General features: G+C 31.2%; 1 protein-coding gene across 2 annotated transcripts in view; it reads right to left on the reverse strand.

Annotated features, from left to right (window-relative positions):
• The window catches only part of LOC143064688 (ATP-binding cassette sub-family A member 2-like), a 78214-nt gene that overhangs the window by 12582 nt on the left and 40907 nt on the right, over positions 1–24725 (reverse strand). For both annotated transcript variants that reach the window (XM_076237709.1, XM_076237710.1), the window contains exons 21-40: positions 24462–24666; positions 23883–24059; positions 19123–19193; positions 18671–18780; positions 18169–18300; positions 15938–16018; positions 15123–15319; positions 14300–14485; positions 13518–13811; positions 12673–12921; positions 11584–12195; positions 10607–10814; positions 10033–10138; positions 9296–9410; positions 8691–8751; positions 7841–8015; positions 7023–7138; positions 6495–6642; positions 5417–5540; positions 4397–4529 (exon numbers count right to left, since the gene is read on the reverse strand). In XM_076237709.1, the coding sequence (XP_076093824.1) occupies positions 4397–4529; positions 5417–5540; positions 6495–6642; positions 7023–7138; positions 7841–8015; positions 8691–8751; positions 9296–9410; positions 10033–10138; positions 10607–10814; positions 11584–12195; positions 12673–12921; positions 13518–13811; positions 14300–14485; positions 15123–15319; positions 15938–16018; positions 18169–18300; positions 18671–18780; positions 19123–19193; positions 23883–24059; positions 24462–24666 (3500 nt within the window). The remainder of the gene's footprint in view (positions 1–4396; positions 4530–5416; positions 5541–6494; positions 6643–7022; positions 7139–7840; positions 8016–8690; positions 8752–9295; positions 9411–10032; positions 10139–10606; positions 10815–11583; positions 12196–12672; positions 12922–13517; positions 13812–14299; positions 14486–15122; positions 15320–15937; positions 16019–18168; positions 18301–18670; positions 18781–19122; positions 19194–23882; positions 24060–24461; positions 24667–24725) is intronic.

Consider the following 24725-nt stretch of genomic DNA (forward strand, 5'->3'; position numbering starts at 1 on the left):
TCCTGGCATTGTAGTTCCTCGCGAAAATGCGACGAAAAATAATTATGGGACGGATTGACAGACAGACGGACTGATGGATGGTACGACAGACTGATGGACAGACAGAGGTAAAACAGCATACCCTCTTTTTTTAAAGCGGGGTATAACTTAAAGGAGGGTAGAATTAATGTTTAATATTAAAAATAAACAATTTATATTAATAATAATCATACTCAAATATATGTGTCTGTACAGGTTGGCCTTTTTGCCATAAATTCTTAAGACTTTTAGTTGTCACTTGAAACAAAGACAAAAATTGATTTTATCTACTGACCATTAACCATTCCATTTTACAAACATTTTAGAGGCATTCATTTATTCATTTTGTTACGATCTGATAATCTTGTTATATCATTTCAGACTCAATTTCCATGCTTCTGGTCATCGCTTTCAAAAATAAATTATATGATGAAGCATTAAACAACTCTTTTTTGTGTGAGGACTTTATTAATTGCTAAATGTAAGACTTAAATTTTCTGTCTAAAGAAATAACTAGAGGCTCTAAAGAGCCTGTGTCGCTCACCTTGGTCTTGTGCATATTAAACAATGGACACGGATAAATTCATGACATAATTGTGCTTTGGTGATAGTGATGTGTTTGTAGATCTTACTTTACTGAACATTCTTGTTGCTACAATTATCTCTATCTATAATGAACTTGGCCCAGTAATTACAGTGGAAAATATTTTCTAAAAATTTACTAAAATTTATGAAAAATGTTAAAAATTAACTATAAAGGGCAATAACTCCTTAAGGGGTCAATTGACTATTTTGGTCATGTAAACTTATTTGCTGAACGTTATTGCTGTATACAGTTTATCTCTATCTATAATAATATTCAAGATATTAACAAAAAACGGCAAAATTTCCTTAAAATTACCAATTCAGGACAGTAACCTAACAACGGGTTGTCCGATCCATGTGAAAACATCAGGGAAGATAGATCTTGACCTGATAAACAATTAAATCCTGTCAGATTTTCTCCTAATGTTTCGGTTCTTGAGTTATAAGCCAAAAACTGCATTTTACCCCTATGTTCTATTATTAGCCGTGGCAGCCATTTTGGTTGATTGGCCAGGTCACGCCACACATTTTTTAAACAAGTTACCCCAATGATGATTGTGGCCAAGTTTAGTTTAATTTGGCCCAGTAGTTTCAGAGAAGAAGATTTTTGTAAAAGATTACTAAGATTTACGAAAAAATGGTTAAAAATTGACTATAAAGGGCAATAACTCCTTCAGGGGTCAACTGACCATTTTGGTCATCCTGACTTATTTGTAAATCTTACTTTGCTGACCATTATTGCTGTTTACAGTTTATCTCTATCTATAATAATATTCAAGATAATAACCAAAAACAGCAAAATTTCCTTAAAATTACCAATTCAGGGGCAGCAACCCAACCACAGGTTGTCTGATTCATCTGAAAATTTCAGGACAGATAGATCTTGACCTGATAAACACTTTTACCGCTTGTCAGATTTGCTCTAAATGCTTTGGTTTTTGAGTTATAAGCCAAAAACTGCATTTTACCCCTATGTTCTATTTTTAGCCATGGCGGCCATCTTGGATGGTTGGCCGGGTCACGCCACACATTTTTTAAACTAGATATCCCAAAGATGATTGTGGCCAAGTTTGGATTAATTTGGCCCAGTAGTTTCAGAGGAGAAGATTTTTGTAAAAGATTACTAAGATTTACGAAAAATGGTTAAAAATTGACTATAAAGGTCAATAACTCCTAAAGGGGTCAGCTGACCATTTTGGTCATGTTGACTTATTTGTAAATCTTACTTTGCTGAACATTATTGCTGTTTATAGTTTATCTCTATCTATAATAATATTCAAGATAATAGCCAAAAACAGCAAAAATTCCCTAAAATTACCAGTTCAGGGGCAGCAACCCAATAACGGGATGTCGGATTCATCTGAAAATTTGAGGGCAGATAGATCTTGACCTGATAAACAATTTTACCCCTGTCAGATTTTCTCTAAATGCTTTGGTTTTTGAGTTATAAGCCAAAAACTGCATTTTACCCCTACAGTCTATTTTTAGCCATGGCGGCCATCTTGGTTGGTTGTCCGGGTCATGCCACACATTTTTTAAACTAGATACCCCAATGATGATTGTGGCCAAGTTTGGTTTAATTTGGCCCAGTAGTTTTAGAGGAGAAGATTTTTGTAAAAGTTAACGACGACGGACGCCGGACGACGACGACGCCGGACGCCGGACGCCAAGTGATGGGAAAAGCTCACTTGGCCCTTCGGGCCAGGTGAGCTAAAAACAAATATTTTTCTGCCAGTTTTTTACATTAAAATCAACACTGTGGAGCGTAATTATATTTGATGATCAAATTTAAAATGGAATACTTAATGTTTGCATTTTCAGAAACTTTTTTATGTGTGTGATATTTTATAATAACTACAAGAAAAATATACAAAATCCCAATGACATAATCAAATTTTCTGAAAATACAATCTACAGTTGCTTGAGGAAGGTATGTGTGACCTTTTACCTCATATTATAATTATTCCTGTGAAAAAGAACAACATTAGAACAAATAATATTTAAATTCCAATATTCCAAGTATACTGAAGAAAATTTCACTCAAACAACTTTATTCACATGATTAATAGGGGTTGGAATCTGTATAAAAGAAAAGATATTTTTTCAATTATACAACCGTAAAACAAATTATAATATGTTAAATGATTATTGTTCACTTTTAGACCAGGTGCTCCGCAGGGTGCAGCTTTATACGACCGCAGAAGACAAATCCTGAACAGCTGGGACAAGTATGGACACGACATTCAAGCTTGATACAGCTCTGAATTTGGATTGCGATCAATTTTTTGACATAATATGAGTTTCTGACACAAAACAAATGTCAAGATCTTACAAATCTATTGCGCAATTAAAGATTTCTTCTTTTAACTTTCAAAAATTTGGAATTTAAGAATTTTGAAGAAAAAAATTGAAAACAACTACCAGCCCCCTTTTTTTGCAATTAGTCCAAAACCTGACATTTCCTCATACATAATATACAAGTAGTGTAAGGGAGGTAAATCCGAACATACCCCAACATTGTATGTTAAATGTTTTAGAATAACCTCCCTTACCCTGCTTTTAAATTGTCTTAATTGTCCATTGACCAGAAATACCTAGTTTTTCATCTTTTTTGCCCCTGATTCTGAAACATGTTGAGCCATAACCCTTTAAAGTCAATACTAACCATCACTTCATGGTATGGAAACTTGTGATTTAATTTCAGAGAGATTTATACACTTAAACATAAGTTATTGTTTGAAAACTACAAACATGATTATTTTGGGCCCCCTGTTTGGCCCCTAATTCCTTAACTATTAGTTTCCTAAACTAAAAAATTTATAGAGATCCATGCACTTAAACACAAGTTATTGTCTGTAAACTAGAAAAATGCTTCTTTTTGGCCCTTTTTTGGCACCTTTTTCCTACATATTCTGGAAAATTAACCCAAACTGAATCCCAACCTTCCCTGTGTTATATGGAAACTTGTGGTACAATGTCAGAGAGATCCATACAGTTACACACAAGTTATTGTCTCGAAACTAGAAAAATGCTTGTTTTTGTTCCTTTTTTGGCCCTTAATTCCTAGACTATTTGCCCAATAACCCCTTAAAATAACTCCCAACCTTCTACTTATGGTATTAAACATTGTGGTACAATTTCAGAACAATTGAAATACTAATACACAACATTTTGTCCTGAAACTAGATAAATGCTGTTTTTGGCCCCTTTGGGCCCCTAATTCCTAAACCTTTGGGACCATAACCCCAAAATCAATCCAAGCTTCCTTTTGTGGTTATAAACATTGTGTTAAAATTTTAATGATTTATTCTTACTTATTCATAAGTTATTATCCAGAAACAATCCGTCTTCGGATGACGCTGACAACGCTGCTGACGACGACGTGATACATTTGTACCAATATACGACCAAAATTTTTTTTAATTTTTGCGTTCATATAAAAACTAAGACCCTCACACTTAATCTAAATCTCAAAACGTTCAGATTTGTGCAAAAAATCCTATATTTTACAAAATAGTGATTTTCTGATGTTCATGAAAATGTGTTATATACTATAAAAATTAATGATTTAGCTACTATGGAAAATTTAATTCCAGCTCAAACAATAATGTAGAAGAAGCACTAAAAAGTGTTGAAAACTGACCATAAGATTTAAAGCAGGTGAAACTAAAATTCATTGTAACCCAACTTACCAAAGTGCCTTAAAAAAGCCTTAATTTAGTGCAAATATGACAAATCTTGCCTTTAAAAGTTGAAACAGAATGTGGTCATAAAAATAACAATAAACTCCTACCTTCTTTTGATGAAAAACCTGAATTCACACAACAATGTCAATAGAAAGAAACAAATTCCAACAGCTGCCATAGCTACCAAATTTCTACCAGTGATTTCCCAGGTTAAAGGTGACTTCATCAAGTCATACTGACCTGTTAACAATAAAATTTTGCAATAACATAATTATAAATATAAATATTAAACAAGTGTGCACATGCTGAAATGTATCATTTGATTTCTGATCGTACCTGAATCGTATGTGGAAAGTCTTGAAGGTAAAGGTTAGATAGACATCACACCTTAATACAATTCCAAGTATCAAATATAGTTGATCGGCTAATAGTATCTGAGAAAAAACCTTTTTGCAAAATCTAATGAACCATGAAAATGAATTTTAGGTATTATGAATCCTGCCAGACAGACATAACAGCTTACAATCATTATATACACCATATAAATTTTGAAATTGAGGTCAATGACATATAATAGCTGAGAGACATATCCAACAATCATCCATACACCAAAGACAGTTGAACTATCACTTTTAGAATGTGAGAAAAAGGCCTAACCATTAGAAAATTATGTAAATAGATTAATTACTAAAATGAAAAAGTATTTTTTTATGCTTTCAACAACTTTGATTGCACTCTTGGAATATAAACATATGATTTCTTGTTTTCAAAATTCCAATAGGGAACATACTTTTTATAATTGTATAATATGACAATTGGTTTATTTATACAATTATAAATATATGAATTAAACAATGTTGATCATATCTCCTCAATTGTAAAGATTAAAGAAAGTCCATGACTTGCTATGTGAAACCCCAAATCATTTTGATCAAACAGTCAATAATACAGAAGAGCACCATGGAATCAGGTCCTGTAGTGGAATCAGGTCCTGTAGATTCTGTAAAACTCAGTGGAGATGGATGGATGTAAGTATAAACAAACACAACAATCACTAAATAAGTCCAACTTCACTAAACCAGTGATGAAGGTATAGCAAGTTATATATACTTTATATTAATATTTACCAGTTTTGAAGTAGAATTCATTTTTATATTCATTAAAGGCTATATCCATTAAACCACGTCCTAGACAATAGTTAGGAAATATCAGGAAGACATCTTTAAGTATAACATGGACCTTTTCCAAGTCCTGAAATAAAAATATATCATTGCAAACAACTCACAAAATGAATAAAAATTGTAACAAGTGAAACTGCGAGCTACTGCTCACTGATGATACCCCCGCCGCAAGTGGATAATATTAATAGTGTAAAAATATGCAAGTGTTCGGTAAACAGGAAGTTGTCGAGTGATGAATCTGAAAACGCATCACACGGTACAGCTGACTTATATAAATCCTGAAACCAAATTTCAGAAATCCTTGTATTGTAGTTCCTGAGAAAAATGTGACGAAAATTTTTAACCTGGTTATCATGTGTAAAATCAGACAAGTGTTCGATAAACAGGAAGTTGTCAAGTGATGAATCTGAAAACGCATCACACGGTATAGCTGACTTATATAAATCCTGAAACCAAATTTCAGAAATCCTTGTATTGTAGTTCCTGAGAAAAATGTGACGAAAATTTTCAACTTGGCTATCATGTGTAAAATCATACAAGTGTTCGGTAAACAGGAAGTTGTAGAGTGATGAATCTGAAAACGCATCACACGGTATAGCTGACTTATATAAATGTTGATACCAAATTACAGAAAGGGTGGATGTGTAGTTCCTGAGAAAAATGTGACGAAAGTTTCATGGGACGGACTGACTGACGGACTGACGGACTGACGGACGGACTGACAGACAGAGGTAAAACAGTATACCCCCCCTTTTTTAAAGCGGGGGTATAATAATAACCTTATGTCATTTAAAATGAGTAATATAACTTACAAAAAAAATTGTCTAATAAATATTTAAGATTCAAACAAAGGTGACATTTGCTATTTATTTTCATGTTTGTTCTCTCATGTTATTGGCTTTTTACATGGAATTATTAAACTGCTGACACAGAGAAATGTACACCTATGACTCACCTCCCCTACTTACTTGTAGATATACAACAAAATGACAGAGAATCATATGAATGATAATGTTTACATTACCTTGTCGTATGAGAAAATTTCCAGCAGAAAGCTACAAACAATGCATGTAATTCCAGTAAATAAGTTGATCACTATCAGCCAGATATATGCAGTACTTGGCTCCTTGAACCAGAATGAGGCTGGATACATCACAGGGGTAATGGACCAACTACAAAATAAAAGTAGACAATTTAAAAAGAATTATATCTTTTAAAATTTTGCCTGAAGGATTGTTTATGGCAAAGTGTTTCTTTCTTAGATATGAAATGGATTAAAAAACCTTTTCATAAGTGACAATTTTGTATAAGATGGTGAGTCATTAGCCACATGTTGGATGACTTCAAACCCAACATAAATATAAAAAACTGATGACTGGTAAATGATGACAACTCTCATAGATCAAATATCAAACAAAGGAACCCATGTGTAAAAAAAATTTGTTTATTTATATCAAACTGTAGGATTGATTGGAAAGTTTGATGATAAATTAAGTCTTACACACATACAATAGGTAAAACTTATTTTATCCTAGATTATAAAGCAACGTACCCATACAGCAAGAAGAGAGAGACAACAGCAGGGAAGTTACTGGTAGTTGTGTAGGCAGGTATCTGGAATATCAGCAGTATAGTCACAATACACACAGCTGGTATTATGTAGTTACACTAAAATACAAAGTATAAAACTGTAAAAAACCTCATCATCAATAATGTTCACTTTCTATCTAGATATCATACATTTTGTTCACTTTCTATCTAGATATCATACAAAATTCTTTCAGTAATGAGGACATTAGAGCAATTCTTCGTAAAGAAATATTGAATCTATTCCAAACTTTTATGTGTATGAAGTATTTTTAATCCTGACTTATAAATGGAATTTAGGAAAGTGCTATTCATTAAATATCCATGTATTATAAAGGAGAATCATTTATGGAAAGAAAGTATAGAAACTAAACCCTCCCAGAAAATCATTTCCCAGTTATGTTTATAACATATTATTATTTATATTATATCATTATGCCTTCACTAAATAACTTATTCTCAATTTATATATGAATTTTATAAATAGTTCTGGAAGATACCTAAATCAATCCCCCCCAATTTGTTTTAAATAGGTCCTGGAGACATACAAAAAGATATCTTAACATTTTGTCAGTTAAAGAAAACAGAAAAATAAAGTGAATAAATTATAATGAATATGAATAACTTTGATATTCTCCTATACTTATTTTAAACAAACAAAAAAGGGCAAAATAATCACAGTGAATTGCTGGAATGGACTAAAGCAGAAAAGTTTCTGTGAATATAAATGTTTACAATTTTTTTTTGTTGCAGATTTTGACATATTAATACCAGGAAACGTACCATATCCCATACATAATTAGCTATCCAATAAACAACTGGATCCATCCCACTAACAAACTGTAGGTGCTTGGCTTTAATGGATCGTTCATACACAAGGAAGACAACAAAACTGGCAGGCACAAAGGACATAGCGATGATAACAAATATTGAAATCAATACATCGGAACCTTGTAATCTGTATCAAAAAGATAACATAATGATATAATGTTAAAGAATAGCAAGTTAAAGGTGTAACATTTTATTTTGTATTGATTTAAGAGATTATTATACCTGCTTATTATATGATGGTTCTTACGATAGCCATTTTTGTTTGAATAGTTTTCATTTAGATGTAACAATAATTATTTTCCTTGTTAGCAGGATTCACCACTAAAGTATAATTATAGAATAACTAATCGAGGAATTCGAATAGAGAAAATATTCAACGAGTGACTGAACGACAAAACGGTCAATTTAGTGACTTGTATGTTTTTACATGATATATTTGAAATTTCTGTAGAATTTAAAGTTTTATAGTGTCTTTTAAGTTGTTTTAAGGCTGGACATTGTTTTATGTGTATATATTTATGTAATGTTTCTTATTTTTGAGCCAATCAATATGTGACACTTTAATAAACTATTTACTTACTTACTTAAACATTTCTTTTTCACGAGCTATACAAGCAAACAAATGACAGTAGATACATCTTATTACTTATCAATGAAAAAAATCTACAGAACAATCCCACACCCCCAGTAAAAATGAAGATAACATTTTGTACAGAGTAAGTCTATAAAAATTTAGTGTCAAATAACATTTGATCTCCCAAGTACCTTTAAAATTTCAAATTTAGTACTTCAAGTAACTTACATAAAATCTAAGTTGAGCTTGTTGTTTGTCTTGTTGAATGGATGGTTGATGACAGTTATACCTAGTTTATAATTATAAAATTATTAACAATAGCAGCAACACAATATGTGAAACATTGAAGATATTTGTCATGTTATGCCTAGTTCACCATTACATTTAATTCAAATTGAATTTGAATGTAAATGCGAATCGAATTCGCTAATCGTGTTCACACACTCTTGTTTGGACAGTAAAGCATATTTGACGCACATTGCACTTGAATTAGAATTTACGTTTGGATGTAAAAACTTTCAAATGCGAATTAAATTTATTTTCGAATTAGTTAATGTGAATCGAATTGAAATTAAGTGTAAACGCAGCATTAAATGAACGATTGAGTAGATGTCAGAATATGTCATTGGTGACTTCCTGTATGATCTGAATAATATCATATATAATATTAGGTAAAATAATATAATTCAGTTAGTAAAATTACTCTCATTTAATGTAATTTAGTATTTGAATGAAAATACAAAAAGCTTTATATTTTTAGAAATAATTAATAATAAATAAAAGAATATAAACCCTGATGAGGCCAAAATATAACAACAGAGAATTCTACTGACCATAAGCTGCTGGATTGCCTTTTGTTTTAGGGTTTAAATTGGCTCTCAGTATGGCATTGTTCAGGGCATTAATGTACACAGCCACAGAATGATATCCTTTATGGTTATATCTTGCCTGTAATAAAAAAAATCCACATGTACAATAATGCCCTTAAGGATGTCTGCTTGTCATGTTTTGGAATTTTTGTCAGATTTTCAGAATCCTCTGGTTTTATCCATTTGAATGCATTAAAAAAAATTCCCAATGAACCCCCATTTTTCTTTTCATAAATCTTTTACATGTATAATTATAAGTCATTTGTAAAAGTCTTATAAAATTTTATTTATTTTTTGATAGTATTTGAGAACTTTAACTGGTCAATGATAAAGCTAGGAAAAATCAAGAGAGAATATTTTCCCGCCAAAATTCCAATGGCTAATATATCGAAAACAAGAACATTGACCCCTATATTTTTTTTGCTTTTTTGATTCCTCAATTTATTCCCTATCAATACACACTAGTTTTATGAAAAGTTATTTATTTTGAAACTGAGCAGCGAACATCCTTAAAAGGATTATATATATTCTAAGAATTTTATAGTCTGGGAAGATTTTTTTCAATATTTAGAATGAGTCATTTAGAAATCAAATCCAAATTGTTGGTTAATGTTACATCAACTCTTTGACTAAATAAGAAAATTTCTATAAAATGAATTTTAGCTTCAAATCTTGTATTCCAAAAACAGTTATATGCTCACCTGTGCTGCATTTTTAACAGCTACCTTCCTAAATAAAGTTGGAGACTTCTTTCCAAAATCTTTAGGGATAAAACTTCTGTTAGTTCCAAATGAAAAGGCCCCATATCTGTTATAAAAATGTTTTATTATTAATTGGGTAACAATAAGTCATTCTTCAATGAACTGTTTGTATGAATTATTTGTATTCTGCTGAAATTTGATAACATTATAATGGGTTGCTTGCTTAGATCTATACTGTTATTTTATTCAAATGAAAAACAACTTTTTGATCAAACTACCAAAAAAACACATCATAACTCGAAAGATAACATCTACCTTTACTTTAAATTTTAAAACATTTTCGCCAAGACACTGCATTTCATTTGTTGTACATTTTAAAGTGTTTTCAAATAAAGGTAATACCAAATGTTAAGGGTCAAGTGAAGGCCTTTATAACCCTTCTTCTTGTACATCCGTTGAAAGATTTTGATATGAATTAAGCCCCTGGTGGAATTACAATGAATTTTGACATTAAAAGAACATGCAATATAATGCTTTATAAGAATTTGATTACTGTTTAGCCCCTCAAACATACCTATGTAGTCTATACAAGGCATCCTGGGTATATAAGATGAATTCCTCTGTATTTGATCCAGTAATATTCTGTATATAATCATGTGTGACCACTTGGAACTGTGGAGGCCTAGTATAAGTATCCTCAGAATCACATATGAATCCAGAAGAATCTTTGGCACAACTGCATTGTGGGTAGTAAGGAACATGGGCTGTTTTGTGTGATGGAGCTAAATAATAAAGTACATACAATGCAATATTTTGTCCTTACATAATACTGCATCTAAAACTAGAGAATCTTAACAGAAATATATGGGACATGAATGGGTAAGTATATGTAACTTGAACATGTACTATCATTTTATCGAAAATTAACTATACATGTTAAGGCAGGTTCAAAGACAATAGTATTTTTAACTATAATGGTATACTTTTATAAATTGTGACTTGGATGGAGAGTTGCCTCATTGGCACTCATTCCACATCTTCTTATATCTATCAAAGTTGGTCTCATTGGGGTCTAAGCATGACGCGGGATTGCCGATTTTTTGTACACCTGACACGTTAAAAATCAAATTATTGTGCCTTGAAAACAGGAAATGATGTCTAGCGGGACACGGGAAATTACAAAAAAATGAGATTTGCTTACATACATAGTGTAAGTGGGATATGGAAATCTGACAAAACAGTAAGCGGGATCCGGGATCAGAACCCCCCAATGAGACCCCCATCAAAGTACAGTAAAAATATCTGAATTTTAGAATACATCATTTTAATTTATCAATTTTATCAATCTAATCCTTATTTCCATTTCTTCATAAAAAGTTTTTTGCTCACTTTTAATCTAAACCACATTAAGACCTGTCTATAGAGATATTTTTTTCTGCTTCAACTGTATGAATCATTTAATAAGATTAATTATAAAATAATAATAATAATGAACATTTAATGTCATAGAGATAGGACAGGTACAAATAATTTTTGTTCAGTGTAAAGTACCTTTTATCTCTGCTACATGTGATTTACTGTTCGTAACATCCTTTCCAACTATTGGTACTTGAGGCACATAAGATTTCAAATGTATCCCTGACACAAATGCATCTCCACATTCAGGAATGTAATATTTCTTTAAGAGATTAAAGTTTTCCATACTAACATTTATACTCTTCACATCATAATCAAATGTACTGTTATATGCAGATTTTAGCAGACATATTGATCCAACACCTGAAGCTAAGCGGAATGTATTTGCAAGAACATGTGGTCCTGCATCAGTATGTAATACATGTGTTGATTGGTTAAAGTTTTTAATGTTCTCTATTGCAAATGGAATGAAATTTCCCTTAGGCTGGGTTAGATTATAATATTGTGATGTGTCCAGCACTATTTGTGGTGCATCATCTACTTTAGGAGCTGACAATGCAACTGTCATTGCTATGGAAACAAACAAAGCAGGGAGCAATATCTGTGAAAATAATCCTCTGCCATTTCGAGTTATATAGCGAAAGCGCTTCACAATCACTGCTCTGAACTGATTTAGACGTAACCAATTTTTTGTTAGCTGATAACTTCCTTTCCCTTCAAACTGACGTAACTTTCCTCCCAAAATATCTGAAAGATAAAATCAATATTTAAAACAGTGGACCAATTTATATAACATATCAATTAAAACCTTTTATTTTAATATAATATCATTCAAATGGTGAAATTTGTCAATTCATATCACATGTTTTAACTATGAAAACAGATACTGACCCGGTTTTACGTCTGTTTGTTTTGTTCACGCATCGGTGACTATATAATGGAATTTGATGCGACTGTCATACAAGTGAGAGGTTTAGCTAGCTATAAAACCAGGTTCAATCCACCATTTTCTACATTTGAAAATGCCTGTACCAAGTCAGGAATATGACAGTTCTTGTCCATTCGTTTTTGATGGGTTTTGTTATTTGATTTTGCCATGTGATTATGGACTTTCCGAATTGATTTTCCTCTGAGTTCAGTATTTTTGTGATTTTACTTTTTTTTACTTAAAATGTATACTTGTTGACATGAATGTTCCAGTTTGAATTCAATAAGCCTAATTACCATTATCTTCATCCATATTAACTAGACGACTATATCCATCATTCCTTTGGCCTGATGGGGGTGTTAAATCCCCAGAAATGTCACTATCACTTCTACTTAAATTTGATATATCACCCAATTCTAATTCACTATGGGGTTCTGATATGTTGGAAGGCAACTCATTCCTGGTCTCATGATGTGTATCACTAGAGGGAGCTGTTTGTCTAGTGTCAGTCACAGTTTCACTGTGGTTCTCTTCTTTTCTAGCAGCTATAAAAAAGAAAATTAATCTATATTTGATTATAATTGATATGGTGGTTATAGATATAGCTTTATTTAATAAACTATGTTTACAGATTTTCTAATGTTAAGGATGTTCACAGTTCCAAAATAACAACCATTTTTAAGGACTGTTATAAGATATAAATAATAGAACTGTAAATATAGAAAACTAGAGCCTCCAAGGAGCCTGTGTCGCTCACCTGATATTTTAGTTTACAATTGATGCAAGAAATAATGTTGGTTTGTAGGTGGAGTCATTGGACACATTTTTTAAGCTAGATACTCTAATGATGATTGTGGCCAGGTTTGGGTAAATTTGTCTCAGTATTTTCAAGAAGATTTTTGTAAAAGTTAACAGACGATGGATGACAGATTCCAAGTGATGTGAAAAGCTCACTTGGCCCATTGGAGGTCTGTGTGCTTGTTTACGAGATATAAGCAATTGATGATACACAACACTTTAACTCACCAGCTAATATAAAAGATGTTATAAATTAAACCAAATTACTGACATCAAATCTGTTTGAAAAAGTCAATAGCTAACATGAAACTAAAAAGTTTAAATTGAGAAAGACTTCAATTACCTTCCTCCTCAGCCATTTCAGTAACCTTTAGAAACACTTCTTCCAAGGTCATATCCATAACACCATAACTAGATATATGTAAATTATTTAAATTCTCATCTAACATTGAGAATAACTTGTCAAAGTTTCCTTTCTTTGCTTCATCATAGGGCAATATATAATGGAACTCTCTGTTGGATTCTGATTTAAGGTAAGCTGTTGTTACATATTTCTGGATAAATGATGTTACTTCATCTATGTTACATTTACTGGATAACGATTCTGGCTGGTTATCACTGCAGTCAGAAAGAATGTCTGAAAAATACAAAATTTCTCTTTATCATTTTTTTAAACATAACTAAGATTTCAAACTTTAATTCATGACACAAACCCGTAATAAGTCAACACAATGATCAGTCTTCATCTATTGTTTAATACCTTTTTTGTCATACTATACAGGACAAATCTGTAGAATCACTGCAAAAGGGATATTACTGAGTGCTGAATACACAAAAATAAAGAGTTGGATTTAAAATAAACTTTTTTTAACTTCATAGAAATATCAAATTGAAATACTTATTACTCCAATTATGGACCATTGAGGGTTTTAAATTTCATACAATGATTACAATGATTTTTGTTATGACAATGAAATAATAATAAAATAAAATACAACACAATAGAACACTGAATAGTTATTGCATGCACAAAAGAGAAAGTTGATATGGGAGACAACCATTAAAGAGTTATTTATCATTGTAATAATATCTTTTAAAGATTAAGGAAGCAAGTTTTAAACACACCATCTTGACTGGTATTATCCTGGTCTTCTGATTTTACCAAATGTAGATGGTATCCTTCACCAAAAGTATTCTTTAGAAATATAGACGATCCACAACACTTTAACTGGCCGGATGATATAATAGCTATACGGTCTCCTAATATATCTGCTTCATCCATATGGTGAGTGGATAAGAGGATGGTCCTTCCTGAAATAGAAGATCATTCAATAGTTGAGAACTAATAAACTCAATCTGGCTTGGGTCTATCAATTACTTGTCAATTTCAGGTGCTGTGATTGGTTACTAGTTAATTCATTATGCCATTGTAATCATATGCAATCATAGACTTAAACTTAAAAGACTGAACAAACATATTGGAGAATATACTTTTGTTATGTCTGTTTACTTTAAGGTTACAACATCTCTGGTATTACCAGTAGTTCTTAGTATTATCTGCTATTGCTCAGTTGATGACCTATTCACTTTAAAAAAATCTCCATGAATGTTTACAGGAATATTTCTCAGAGATCTAAGTTTGAAAGAGGAAAAAAATGCAAACATAAAGCTGGGCATAGAACTTAGATAGCCCTCCTTTTAGATCATGAAAAGATAGCAATATTTGGTATGAAGATAAGGAATAGAATTGGTATTTATTTAATATGTAAAAGGTTCAGAGCGTATCCATATGAAGTTGAGTTTTGAATATCTGTCCAAAACATCCTGAAAACAATATTGCTTTCAAACATATACTATTTATATAATGCGTGGAAAACCAACAATGAAAATTCCACTAAAGCAAAGTTTCCTTACACTTGTAAATATTGAATCAATTGATTTTTTTTACCATGTTTATATTTAACAATGAGATCCCAGATAGCTCTCCTAGCATACGGATCAACTCCTGCTGTTGGTTCATCCAGTATTATGGTTCTAGATCCTCCTATAAAAGCTATGGCAACAGATAACTTTCTTTGCATCCCTCCCGACAGGCAGTCAACTGTCGAGTTACATTTAGCTGATATATCTATGTCATTTATCAATCTACAACATGTCACATTAATACATTTATAAAATAGAATCAAACATTTCATTTTCAAGTTAAAATTTGCAGATATTTTTACAGGTCTTCTTTTAAAAAATAAATAAAAAGTAGAGCATATCTGACAAGTTAAAAATGTTGCATTCTATACTTTCTTCTTAAAGTGTGGTAAGCACTAGAGAAGTTCTGAGTAAAACAATATTTCCTCGAAACCGAACAGGAGATAAACAGGGAAGCGAATATTCCAATTGCTTAATGACTGAAACTATCACCACTACAGAAATGGGTCCTAGTATCACAATGTTTTTTTATAATGAAAGTTTTTTTTTTTAACTTAATATTAAGGAGTATTGCAATAGCACTAAAGTGTAAATCCAATACCTACTTATTTTATTTTATTCTTAATCACAGATATCTGTTTACCTTCACAGAGTAGAAAATTCAACTTGTTATATGGTTTCTTTCATTGCATTACTACAAACCAAGCTACTTATTTATCTAAACACTTTATGTGAGTTAAGTAAACATCTGTACCATGTACAAGTATAAGCACGGAGGTGCAGATAAATGAAAGTTTTATCATATTTCATCAGAAAGAAAAACAATCATATTGAACTTACGTTTCCATTTCAGAATCAATATCTTCTTTTTTCATTCCCTTCAAACTAGTGTAAAACCATAAATGTTCTTTTACTGTCAATCTGCAATAAAAAAAATATTTGGAACAATGTTTCAGATTATTTACTTTAATATAGAGGACCTCAAGTATAAAACCTAGAGCAAAGCTTTTTTTAACTTCATATGATTTGAGGACTGATGACAGGAGCATAATGCATAATGCTATTTGACACCTTTTTCCTTTTATCTTCTACTTATAACACCTTTATCCACCCGTTTGTTTTCTGTAATTCAACTTGGAGTTTTCTTGTAATTTCCTCTTCATATATTAGATTAAAGTATGGCAATGACTATCTATGTTTTAAAAGTAAAAAGACTCATTTTATTCTTTAATATGAAATAATATAAAAAAAGATTGCTACACTGTAGCCAAATGTCCCTCATGCTGCATAAATAAATAATTTAAAAATAGTGTATAACAAGAATGTGTCCACAGTACACGGATGCCCCACTCGCACTATCATTTTCTATGTTTAAAGGACTGTGAAATTGGAATAAATTCTCTAATTTGGCATTAAAATTAGAATGATCTTATCAAAGGGAACATGTATACTAAGTTTCAAGTTCATTGGACTTCTACTTTATCAAAAACTACCTTGACCAAAAACTTTAACCTGAAATTTGCACTATCATTTTCTATGTTCAGTGAACCGTAAAATTGGGGTCAAAACTCTAATTTGGCATTTAAATTAGAAAGATCATATCATAGGGCACATGTATACTAAGTTTCAAGTTGATTGGACTTCAACTTCATCAAAAACTACCTTGACCAAAAACTTTAACCTGAAGCCAAAAACTTTAACCTGAAATTTGCACTATCATTTTCTATGTTCAGTGAACCGTAAAATTGGGGTCAAAACTCTAATTTGGCATTTAAATAAGAAAGATCATATCATAGGGCACATGTATACTAAGTTTCAAGTTGATTGGACTTCAACTTCATCAAAAACTACCTTGACCAAAAACTTTAACCTGAAGCCAAAAACTTTAACCTGAAATTTGCACTATCATTTTCTATGTTCAGTGAACCGTAAAATTGGGGTCAAAACTCTAATTTGGCATTTAAATTAGAAAGATCATATCATAGGGCACATGTATACTAAGTTTCAAGTTGATTGGACTTCAACTTCATCAAAAACTACCTTGACCAAAAACTTTAACCTGAAGCCAAAAACTTTAACCTGAAATTTGCACTATCATTTTCTATGTTCAGTGAACCGTAAAATTGGGGTCAAAACTCTAATTTGGCATTTAAATTAGAAAGATCATATCATAGGGCACATGTATACTAAGTTTCAAGTTGATTGGACTTCAACTTCATCAAAAACTACCTTGACCAAAAACTTTAACCTGAAGCCAAAAACTTTAACCTGAAATTTGCACTATCATTTTCTATGTTCAGTGAACCGTAAAATTGGGGTCAAAACTCTAATTTGGCATTTAAATTAGAAAGATCATATCATAGGGCACACGTATACTAAGTTTCAAGTTGATTAGACTTCAACTTCATCAAAAACTACCTTGACCAAAAACTTTAACCTGAAATTTGCACTATCATTTTCTATGTTCAGTGAACCGTAAAATTGGGGTCAAAACTCTAATTTGGCATTTAAATTAGAAAGATCATATCATAGGGCACATGTATACTAAGTTTCAAGTTGATTGGACTTCAACTTCATCAAAAACTACCTCGACCAAAAACTTTAACCTGACATGGGACAGACGGACGAACGGACGAACGAACGGACGAACGAACAGACGGACGAACGGACGCACAGACCAGAAAACATAATGCCCCTACTACTATCGTAGACGGGGCATAAAAAACAACGAGTCACAGTGGTACAAGAGTCAATACACTAAAAGTCCATGAATTATGGTCAAATCAAAATGACAATTAAGCACAGTAAAAATTATGATGAAAAGTTCTCTTAGTATTGATTTGTTTTGAACAAAAGTACTTCAACAAATATGCTATCTCCCTGTAAAGTTTCATAGATCTGGGTTGAAAAACTGTTGGAAGAAATCAGCAAATAAATTAGGTACCTACTATTCCCTGCTTGCCCACCTAACTGCCAACATCACCATATTGTATTTCCAATCCAGCCAAAAAGATCAAGTGATGATGCATGATGTATATTTTCTAGATGATATAAATGATTGTTTTACTTACTTGTCAAATAAAACATTATGTTGTGGACACATTCCTAAACTCTGTCTAATTGTATCCATTTCTGTTCTGATATCACTGTCATAAACAAGAGCATAACCAGCTGTTGGGGGGAACATCCCTGTCAGAATAGACCTGGAAAAGACAATTAGAGCTACTTATCTTCTATTGAAACTATTTTAAAATTGTAATAATACTTTTTTTTATTATCTACCAACAAATGAAATATCATAACCAACTAACAATAGAAGAAGAATCTCTATTTAAATCAAATTAAAAAAGCATGTATCACAAACAATATATGTTTGCTTTAAAAATTTAATAACCAGAATTCAGCTAGCGATCTTTTATTGTTTCAACGTTATACCTTATAAACATTCATTTTGCTCATTGAAAAAGGTTTATTGAAGATAAATTCAACAATGATAAAACTTTGATATTGAAATACTTCAAAGCATATTTTTTTTCTAGATATCAAAATAAATAGATATCTTCTCTTCCATACATTGTGGTTGTTTTTCCTGCTCCATTATGTCCTAAAAATGATGTTATTTGTCCTTCATAAAAATTCAAGTTCAGATTCTTCACAGCTAATTTTTTTCCAGTCTTGTAGTACTGTAAAAGAAACAAGAATTTTTAATACTAAAAATAAAAAGCTACTAGAATGAATTTAATATAGACAATGATTGTAAGTCCTCTATTATTGACATATCAGTTAATGTTTTGCCATTGGCACCATTTTCTATATAAATACTAAATTTATTTTCAAATTTTTGTAAGTAACTACTTTGATCAATGTTGATCATGCATAACTTAATCCTATAATATTAGCTATAACATATAACAAATAAGATCAAACACTATTTATCACAAATAATCCTAAGTTTCAAGGATCTGGGTTAATCAAAATAGGTACCCTCTGTCCCCTGCTAACCCATCACTGTATTGTCTAGTTACCTTCGACAGATTTTCTATCTGTACACCACACACTAAATGTTCTGGCTCATTTTCAAACTTTCTTTCATCATCTGAAATAAAATAAATACTCAAAGTTAAGGTTCAAAATCCATATAAACATGCATACTACAATGAAATAGATGATTAGCATCACCATGCCCTCCCCAAACATTGTACATTATTCAATATACCTACACATCAGCAGAGACCTACAAAATGCAACCTGTGTTATTTACTATCACTGTGTGTGTTGTTAAGGTATTCAATATAAATCTTTTTACTATTTAACTTTTTTTGTAAAATAAACAGCAGATAAGATCTTTTGTAGGAAAGGAGTATTTCATATTTTTTTTATAGGTATCAATTAAGGAAATTGAGGAAACTTCCATTTTCTTGGATATTTGATTTCATGGTTTTGCCAATCTCTGTATACAAAGCCTATAGAAAATTTGTAATTCATTGGACATTTAAATTTGTGGTTATTCAAAGAACAATAATGAATCAACAGTATATCTTACATCTATTTGGATTAAAAGTCAAAACGGACTTTAACCCTCAACATAATCAACAGTATATTTTAGATCTATTTGGATAAAAAGTCAAAAGGGACTTTAACCCTCTACATAATCAACAGTATATCTTAGATCTATTTGGATAAAAAGTCAAAACGGACTTTAACCCTCTACATAATCAACAGTATATTTTAGATCTATTTGGATAAAAAGTCAAAAGGGACTTTAACCCTCTACATAATCAACAGTATATTTTAGATCTATTTGGATAAAAAGTCAAAACGGACTTTAACCCTCTACATAATCAACAGTATATTTTAGATCTATTTGGATAAAAAGTCAAAAGGGACTTTAACCCTCTACATAATCAACAGTATATTTTAGATCTATTTAGATAAAAAGTCAAAAGGGACTTTAACCCTCTACATAATCAACAGTATATTTTAGATCTATTTGGATAAAAAGTCAAAAGGGACTTTAACCCTCTACATAATCAACAGTATATCTTAGATCTATTTAGATAAAACGTCAAAAGGGACTTTAACCCTCTACATAATCAACAGTATATTTTAGATCTATTTGGATATAAAAAGTCAAAAGGGACTTTAACCCTCTACATAATCAACAGTATATTTTAGATCTATTTAGATAAAAAGTCAAAAGGGACTTTAACCCTCTACATAATCAACAGTATATCTTAGATCTATTTAGATAAAAAGTCAAAAGGGACTTTAACCCTCTACATAATCAACAGTATATCTTAGATCTATTTAGATAAAAAGTCAAAAGGGACTTTAACCCTCTACATAATCAACAGTATATTTTAGATCTATTTAGATAAAAAGTCAAAAGGGACTTTAACCCTCTACATAATCAACAGTATATTTTAGATCTATTTGGATTAAAAGTCAAAAGGGACTTTAAGCCTCTACATAATCAACAGTATATCTTAGATCTATTTAGATAAAAAGTCAAAAGGGACTTTAAGCCTCTACATAATCAACAGTATATCTTAGATCTATTTGGATTAAAAGTCAAAAGGGACTTTAAGCCTCTACATAATCAACAGTATATCTTAGATCTATTTAGATAAAAAGTCAAAAGGGACTTTAAGCCTCTACATAATCAACAGTATATCTTAGATCTATTTGGATTAAAAGTCAAAAGGGACTTTAAGCCTCTACATAATCAACAGTATATCTTAGATCTATTTGGATTAAAAGTCAAAAGGGACTTTAACCCTCTACATAATCAACAGTATATCTTAGATCTATTTAGATAAAAAGTCAAAAGGGACTTTAAGCCTCTACATAATCAACAGTATATTTTAGATCTATTTAGATAAAAAGTCAAAAGGGACTTTAACCCTCTACATAATCAACAGTATATTTTAGATCTATTTGGATTAAAAGTCAAAAGGGACTTTAAGCCTCTACATAATCAACAGTATATCTTAGATCTATTTAGATAAAAAGTCAAAAGGGACTTTAAGCCTCTACATAATCAACAGTATATCTTATATCTATTTGGATTAAAAGTCAAAAGGGACTTTAAGCCTCTACATAATCAACAGTATATCTTAGATCTATTTGGATTAAAAGTCAAAAGGGACTTTAAACCTCTACATAATCAACAGTATATTTTAGATCTATTTAGATAAAAAGTCAAAAGGGACTTTAAGCCTCTACATAATCAACAGTATATTTTAGATCTATTTGGATTAAAAGTCAAAAGGGACTTTAATACATAATCAACAGTATATCTTAGATCTATTTGGATTAAAAGTCAAAAGGGACTTTAAGCCTCTACATAATCAACAGTATATTTTAGATCTATTTGGATTAAAAGTCAAAAGGGACTTTAATACATAATCAACAGTATATCTTAGATCTATTTGGATTAAAAGTCAAAAGGGACTTTAAGCCTCTACATAATCAACAGTATATTTTAGATCTATTTAGATAAAAAGTCAAAAGGGACTTTAAGCCTCTACATAATCAACAGTATATTTTAGATCTATTTGGATTAAAAGTCAAAAGGGACTTTAACCCTCTACATAATCAACAGTATATCTTAGATCTATTTAGATAAAAAGTCAAAAGGGACTTTAACCCTATACATAATCAACAGTATATCTTACATCTATTTGGATTAAAAGTCAAAAGGGACTTTAAGCCTCTACATAATCAACAGTATATCTTAGATCTATTTAGATAAAAAGTCAAAAGGGACTTTAAGCCTCTACATAATCAACAGTATATCTTAGATCTATTTGGATTAAAAGTCAAAAGGGACTTTAACCCTCTACATAATCAACAGTATATCTTAGATCTATTTGGATTAAAAGTCAAAAGGGACTTTAACCCTCTACATAATCAACAGTATATCTTAGATCTATTTGGATTAAAAGTCAAAAGGGACTTTAAGCCTCTACATAATCAACAGTATATTTTAGATCTATTTGGATTAAAAGTCAAAAGGGACTTTAACCCTCTACATAATCAACAGTATATTTTAGATCTATTTGGATAAAAAGTCAAAAGGGACTTTAAGCCTCTACATAATCAACAGTATATCTTAGATCTATTTGGGTAAAAAGTCAAAAGGGACTTTAACCCTCTACATAATCAACAGTATATTTTAGATCTATTTGGATAAAAAGTCAAAAGGGACTTTAACCCTCTACATAATCAACAGTATATCTTAGATCTATTTGGATTAAAAGTCAAAAGGGACTATAACCCTCTACATAATCAACAGTATATCTTAGATCTATTTGGATTAAAAGTCAAAAGGGACTTTAAGCCTCTACATAATCAACAGTATATTTTAGATCTATTTAGATAAAAAGTCAAAAGGGACTTTAACCCTCTACATAATCAACAGTATATCTTAGATCTATTTGGATAAAAAGTCAAAAGGGACTTTAACCCTCTACATAATCAACAGTATATCTTAGATCTATTTGGATTAAAAGTCAAAAGGGACTTTAAGCCTCTACATAATCAACAGTATATCTTAGATCTATTTAGATAAAAAGTCAAAAGGGACTTTAAGCCTCTACATAATCAACAGTATATTTTAGATCTATTTGGATTAAAAGTCAAAAGGGACTTTAAGCCTCTACATAATCAACAGTATATTTTAGATCTATTTAGATAAAAAGTCAAAAGGGACTTTAACCCTCTACATAATCAACAGTATATCTTAGATCTATTTGGATAAAAAGTCAAAAGGGACTTTAAGCCTCTACATAATCAACAGTATATCTTAGATCTATTTGGATTAAAAGTCAAAAGGGACTTTAAGCCTGTACATAATCAACAGTATATTTTAGATCTATTTGGATTAAAAGTCAAAAGGGACTTTAACCCTCTACATAATCAACAGTATATTTTAGATCTATTTAGATAAAAAGTCAAAAGGGACTTTAACCCTCTACATAATCAACAGTATATCTTAGATCTATTTGGATTAAAAGTCAAAAGGGACTTTAAGCCTCTACATAATCAACAGTATATCTTAGATCTATTTGGATTAAAAGTCAAAAGGGACTTTAACCCTCTACATAATCAACAGTATATCTTAGATCTATTTGGATTAAAAGTCAAAAGGGACTTTAAGCCTCTACATAATCAACAGTATATCTTAGATCTATTTGGATTAAAAGTCAAAAGGGACTTTAAGCCTCTACATAATCAACAGTATATCTTAGATCTATTTAGATAAAAAGTCAAAAGGGACTTTAACCCTCTACATAATCAACAGTATATCTTAGATCTATTTGGATAAAAAGTCAAAAGGGACTTTAAGCCTCTACATAATCAACAGTATATCTTAGATCTATTTGGATTAAAAGTCAAAAGGGACTTTAACCCTCTACATAATCAACAGTATATCTTAGATCTCTTTGGATAAAAAGTCAAAAGGGACTTTAACCCTCTACATAATCAACAGTATATTTTAGATCTATTTGGGTAAAAAGTCAAAAGGGACTTTAAGCCTCTACATAATTATTCTATTCTGCGCTGCTCTTGTTTGTGAGGGAATTTTTGAAATAGAGAAATTTAAACTCCACAAAATATAGAGTATTTAATTGAGAATGGAAATGGGGAATGTGTCAAAGAGACAACAACCCGACCATAGAACAGACAACAGCAGAAGGTCACCAACAGGTCTTCAATGCAACGAGAAATTCCCGCACCCTGAGGCACTGTATTTTAAGAACAACTGATTATAAGTACTTACCAGGACTTCTTGTAGCCATAGCACAAGCTTGATCTTCCTCTATGATTGATAAATATGTAGGATCTTGCTTAAAACACTGTCTCCAAGAGCAGTCAGTCTCTGTGGCCTTCATACTTCCACCAAACCAGTAAGTTTTAGTGAAGGCAAAATACCAAGGCTTAGGAAGACCATACTGACCTGAAATTAAATAGTATTCACAGATTTAATTTTCATTTTGTTGTTTCTGTTTATTTTTTTGCAGAAAGTTGTTTGAAGTATAATTTTGCATACATATTGTGTATGTGCTGGGATCAAGTCAAGACTATATAAAAGAAAATTATTCCAATGGAACACAGATGTCACTGTGTGTAAATATGAAGTAATTTATACATTTATAAAGGGATATAACTCATGAAGTGTGAAGTAATGCCAACCATATTGGGATTTGATCTTCTTTTTAGATTGTAATCAGCATTATGAATAAGTTTTATAAAATGTAGTTCAGACAAAGTAAATGTAATGTGGAAACAACAATTCAGCAATTTTTCCATTTATAAAGATACATAACTCTGTCCCCCTCTGACCATGAGTTGAGCTTACCTGGATATACATTTTCTATGTACCAGGCCAGTATTGTGTAGATGAATGTATCTAATATCATCATTAAGACAGATGTCAGTAAGCTGTACTGATCATTTTCCACAGGAGACAGGTGAATATTGTACCATTGAACACCTACTCCTTCCTCTTCATAAAAAGCAAAATATTTACCACTCAGACCAAATGCTGCCGTTGAAAACAGTGACTGGAATTATAAATTGTGATAAAGTAAAGTTCATTGACAAGCTGTTGACAGTGAAACTT

Source organism: Mytilus galloprovincialis, chromosome 2 (assembly GCF_965363235.1).
Source record: "Mytilus galloprovincialis chromosome 2, xbMytGall1.hap1.1, whole genome shotgun sequence".
NCBI lineage: Eukaryota > Metazoa > Mollusca > Bivalvia > Mytilida > Mytilidae > Mytilus > Mytilus galloprovincialis.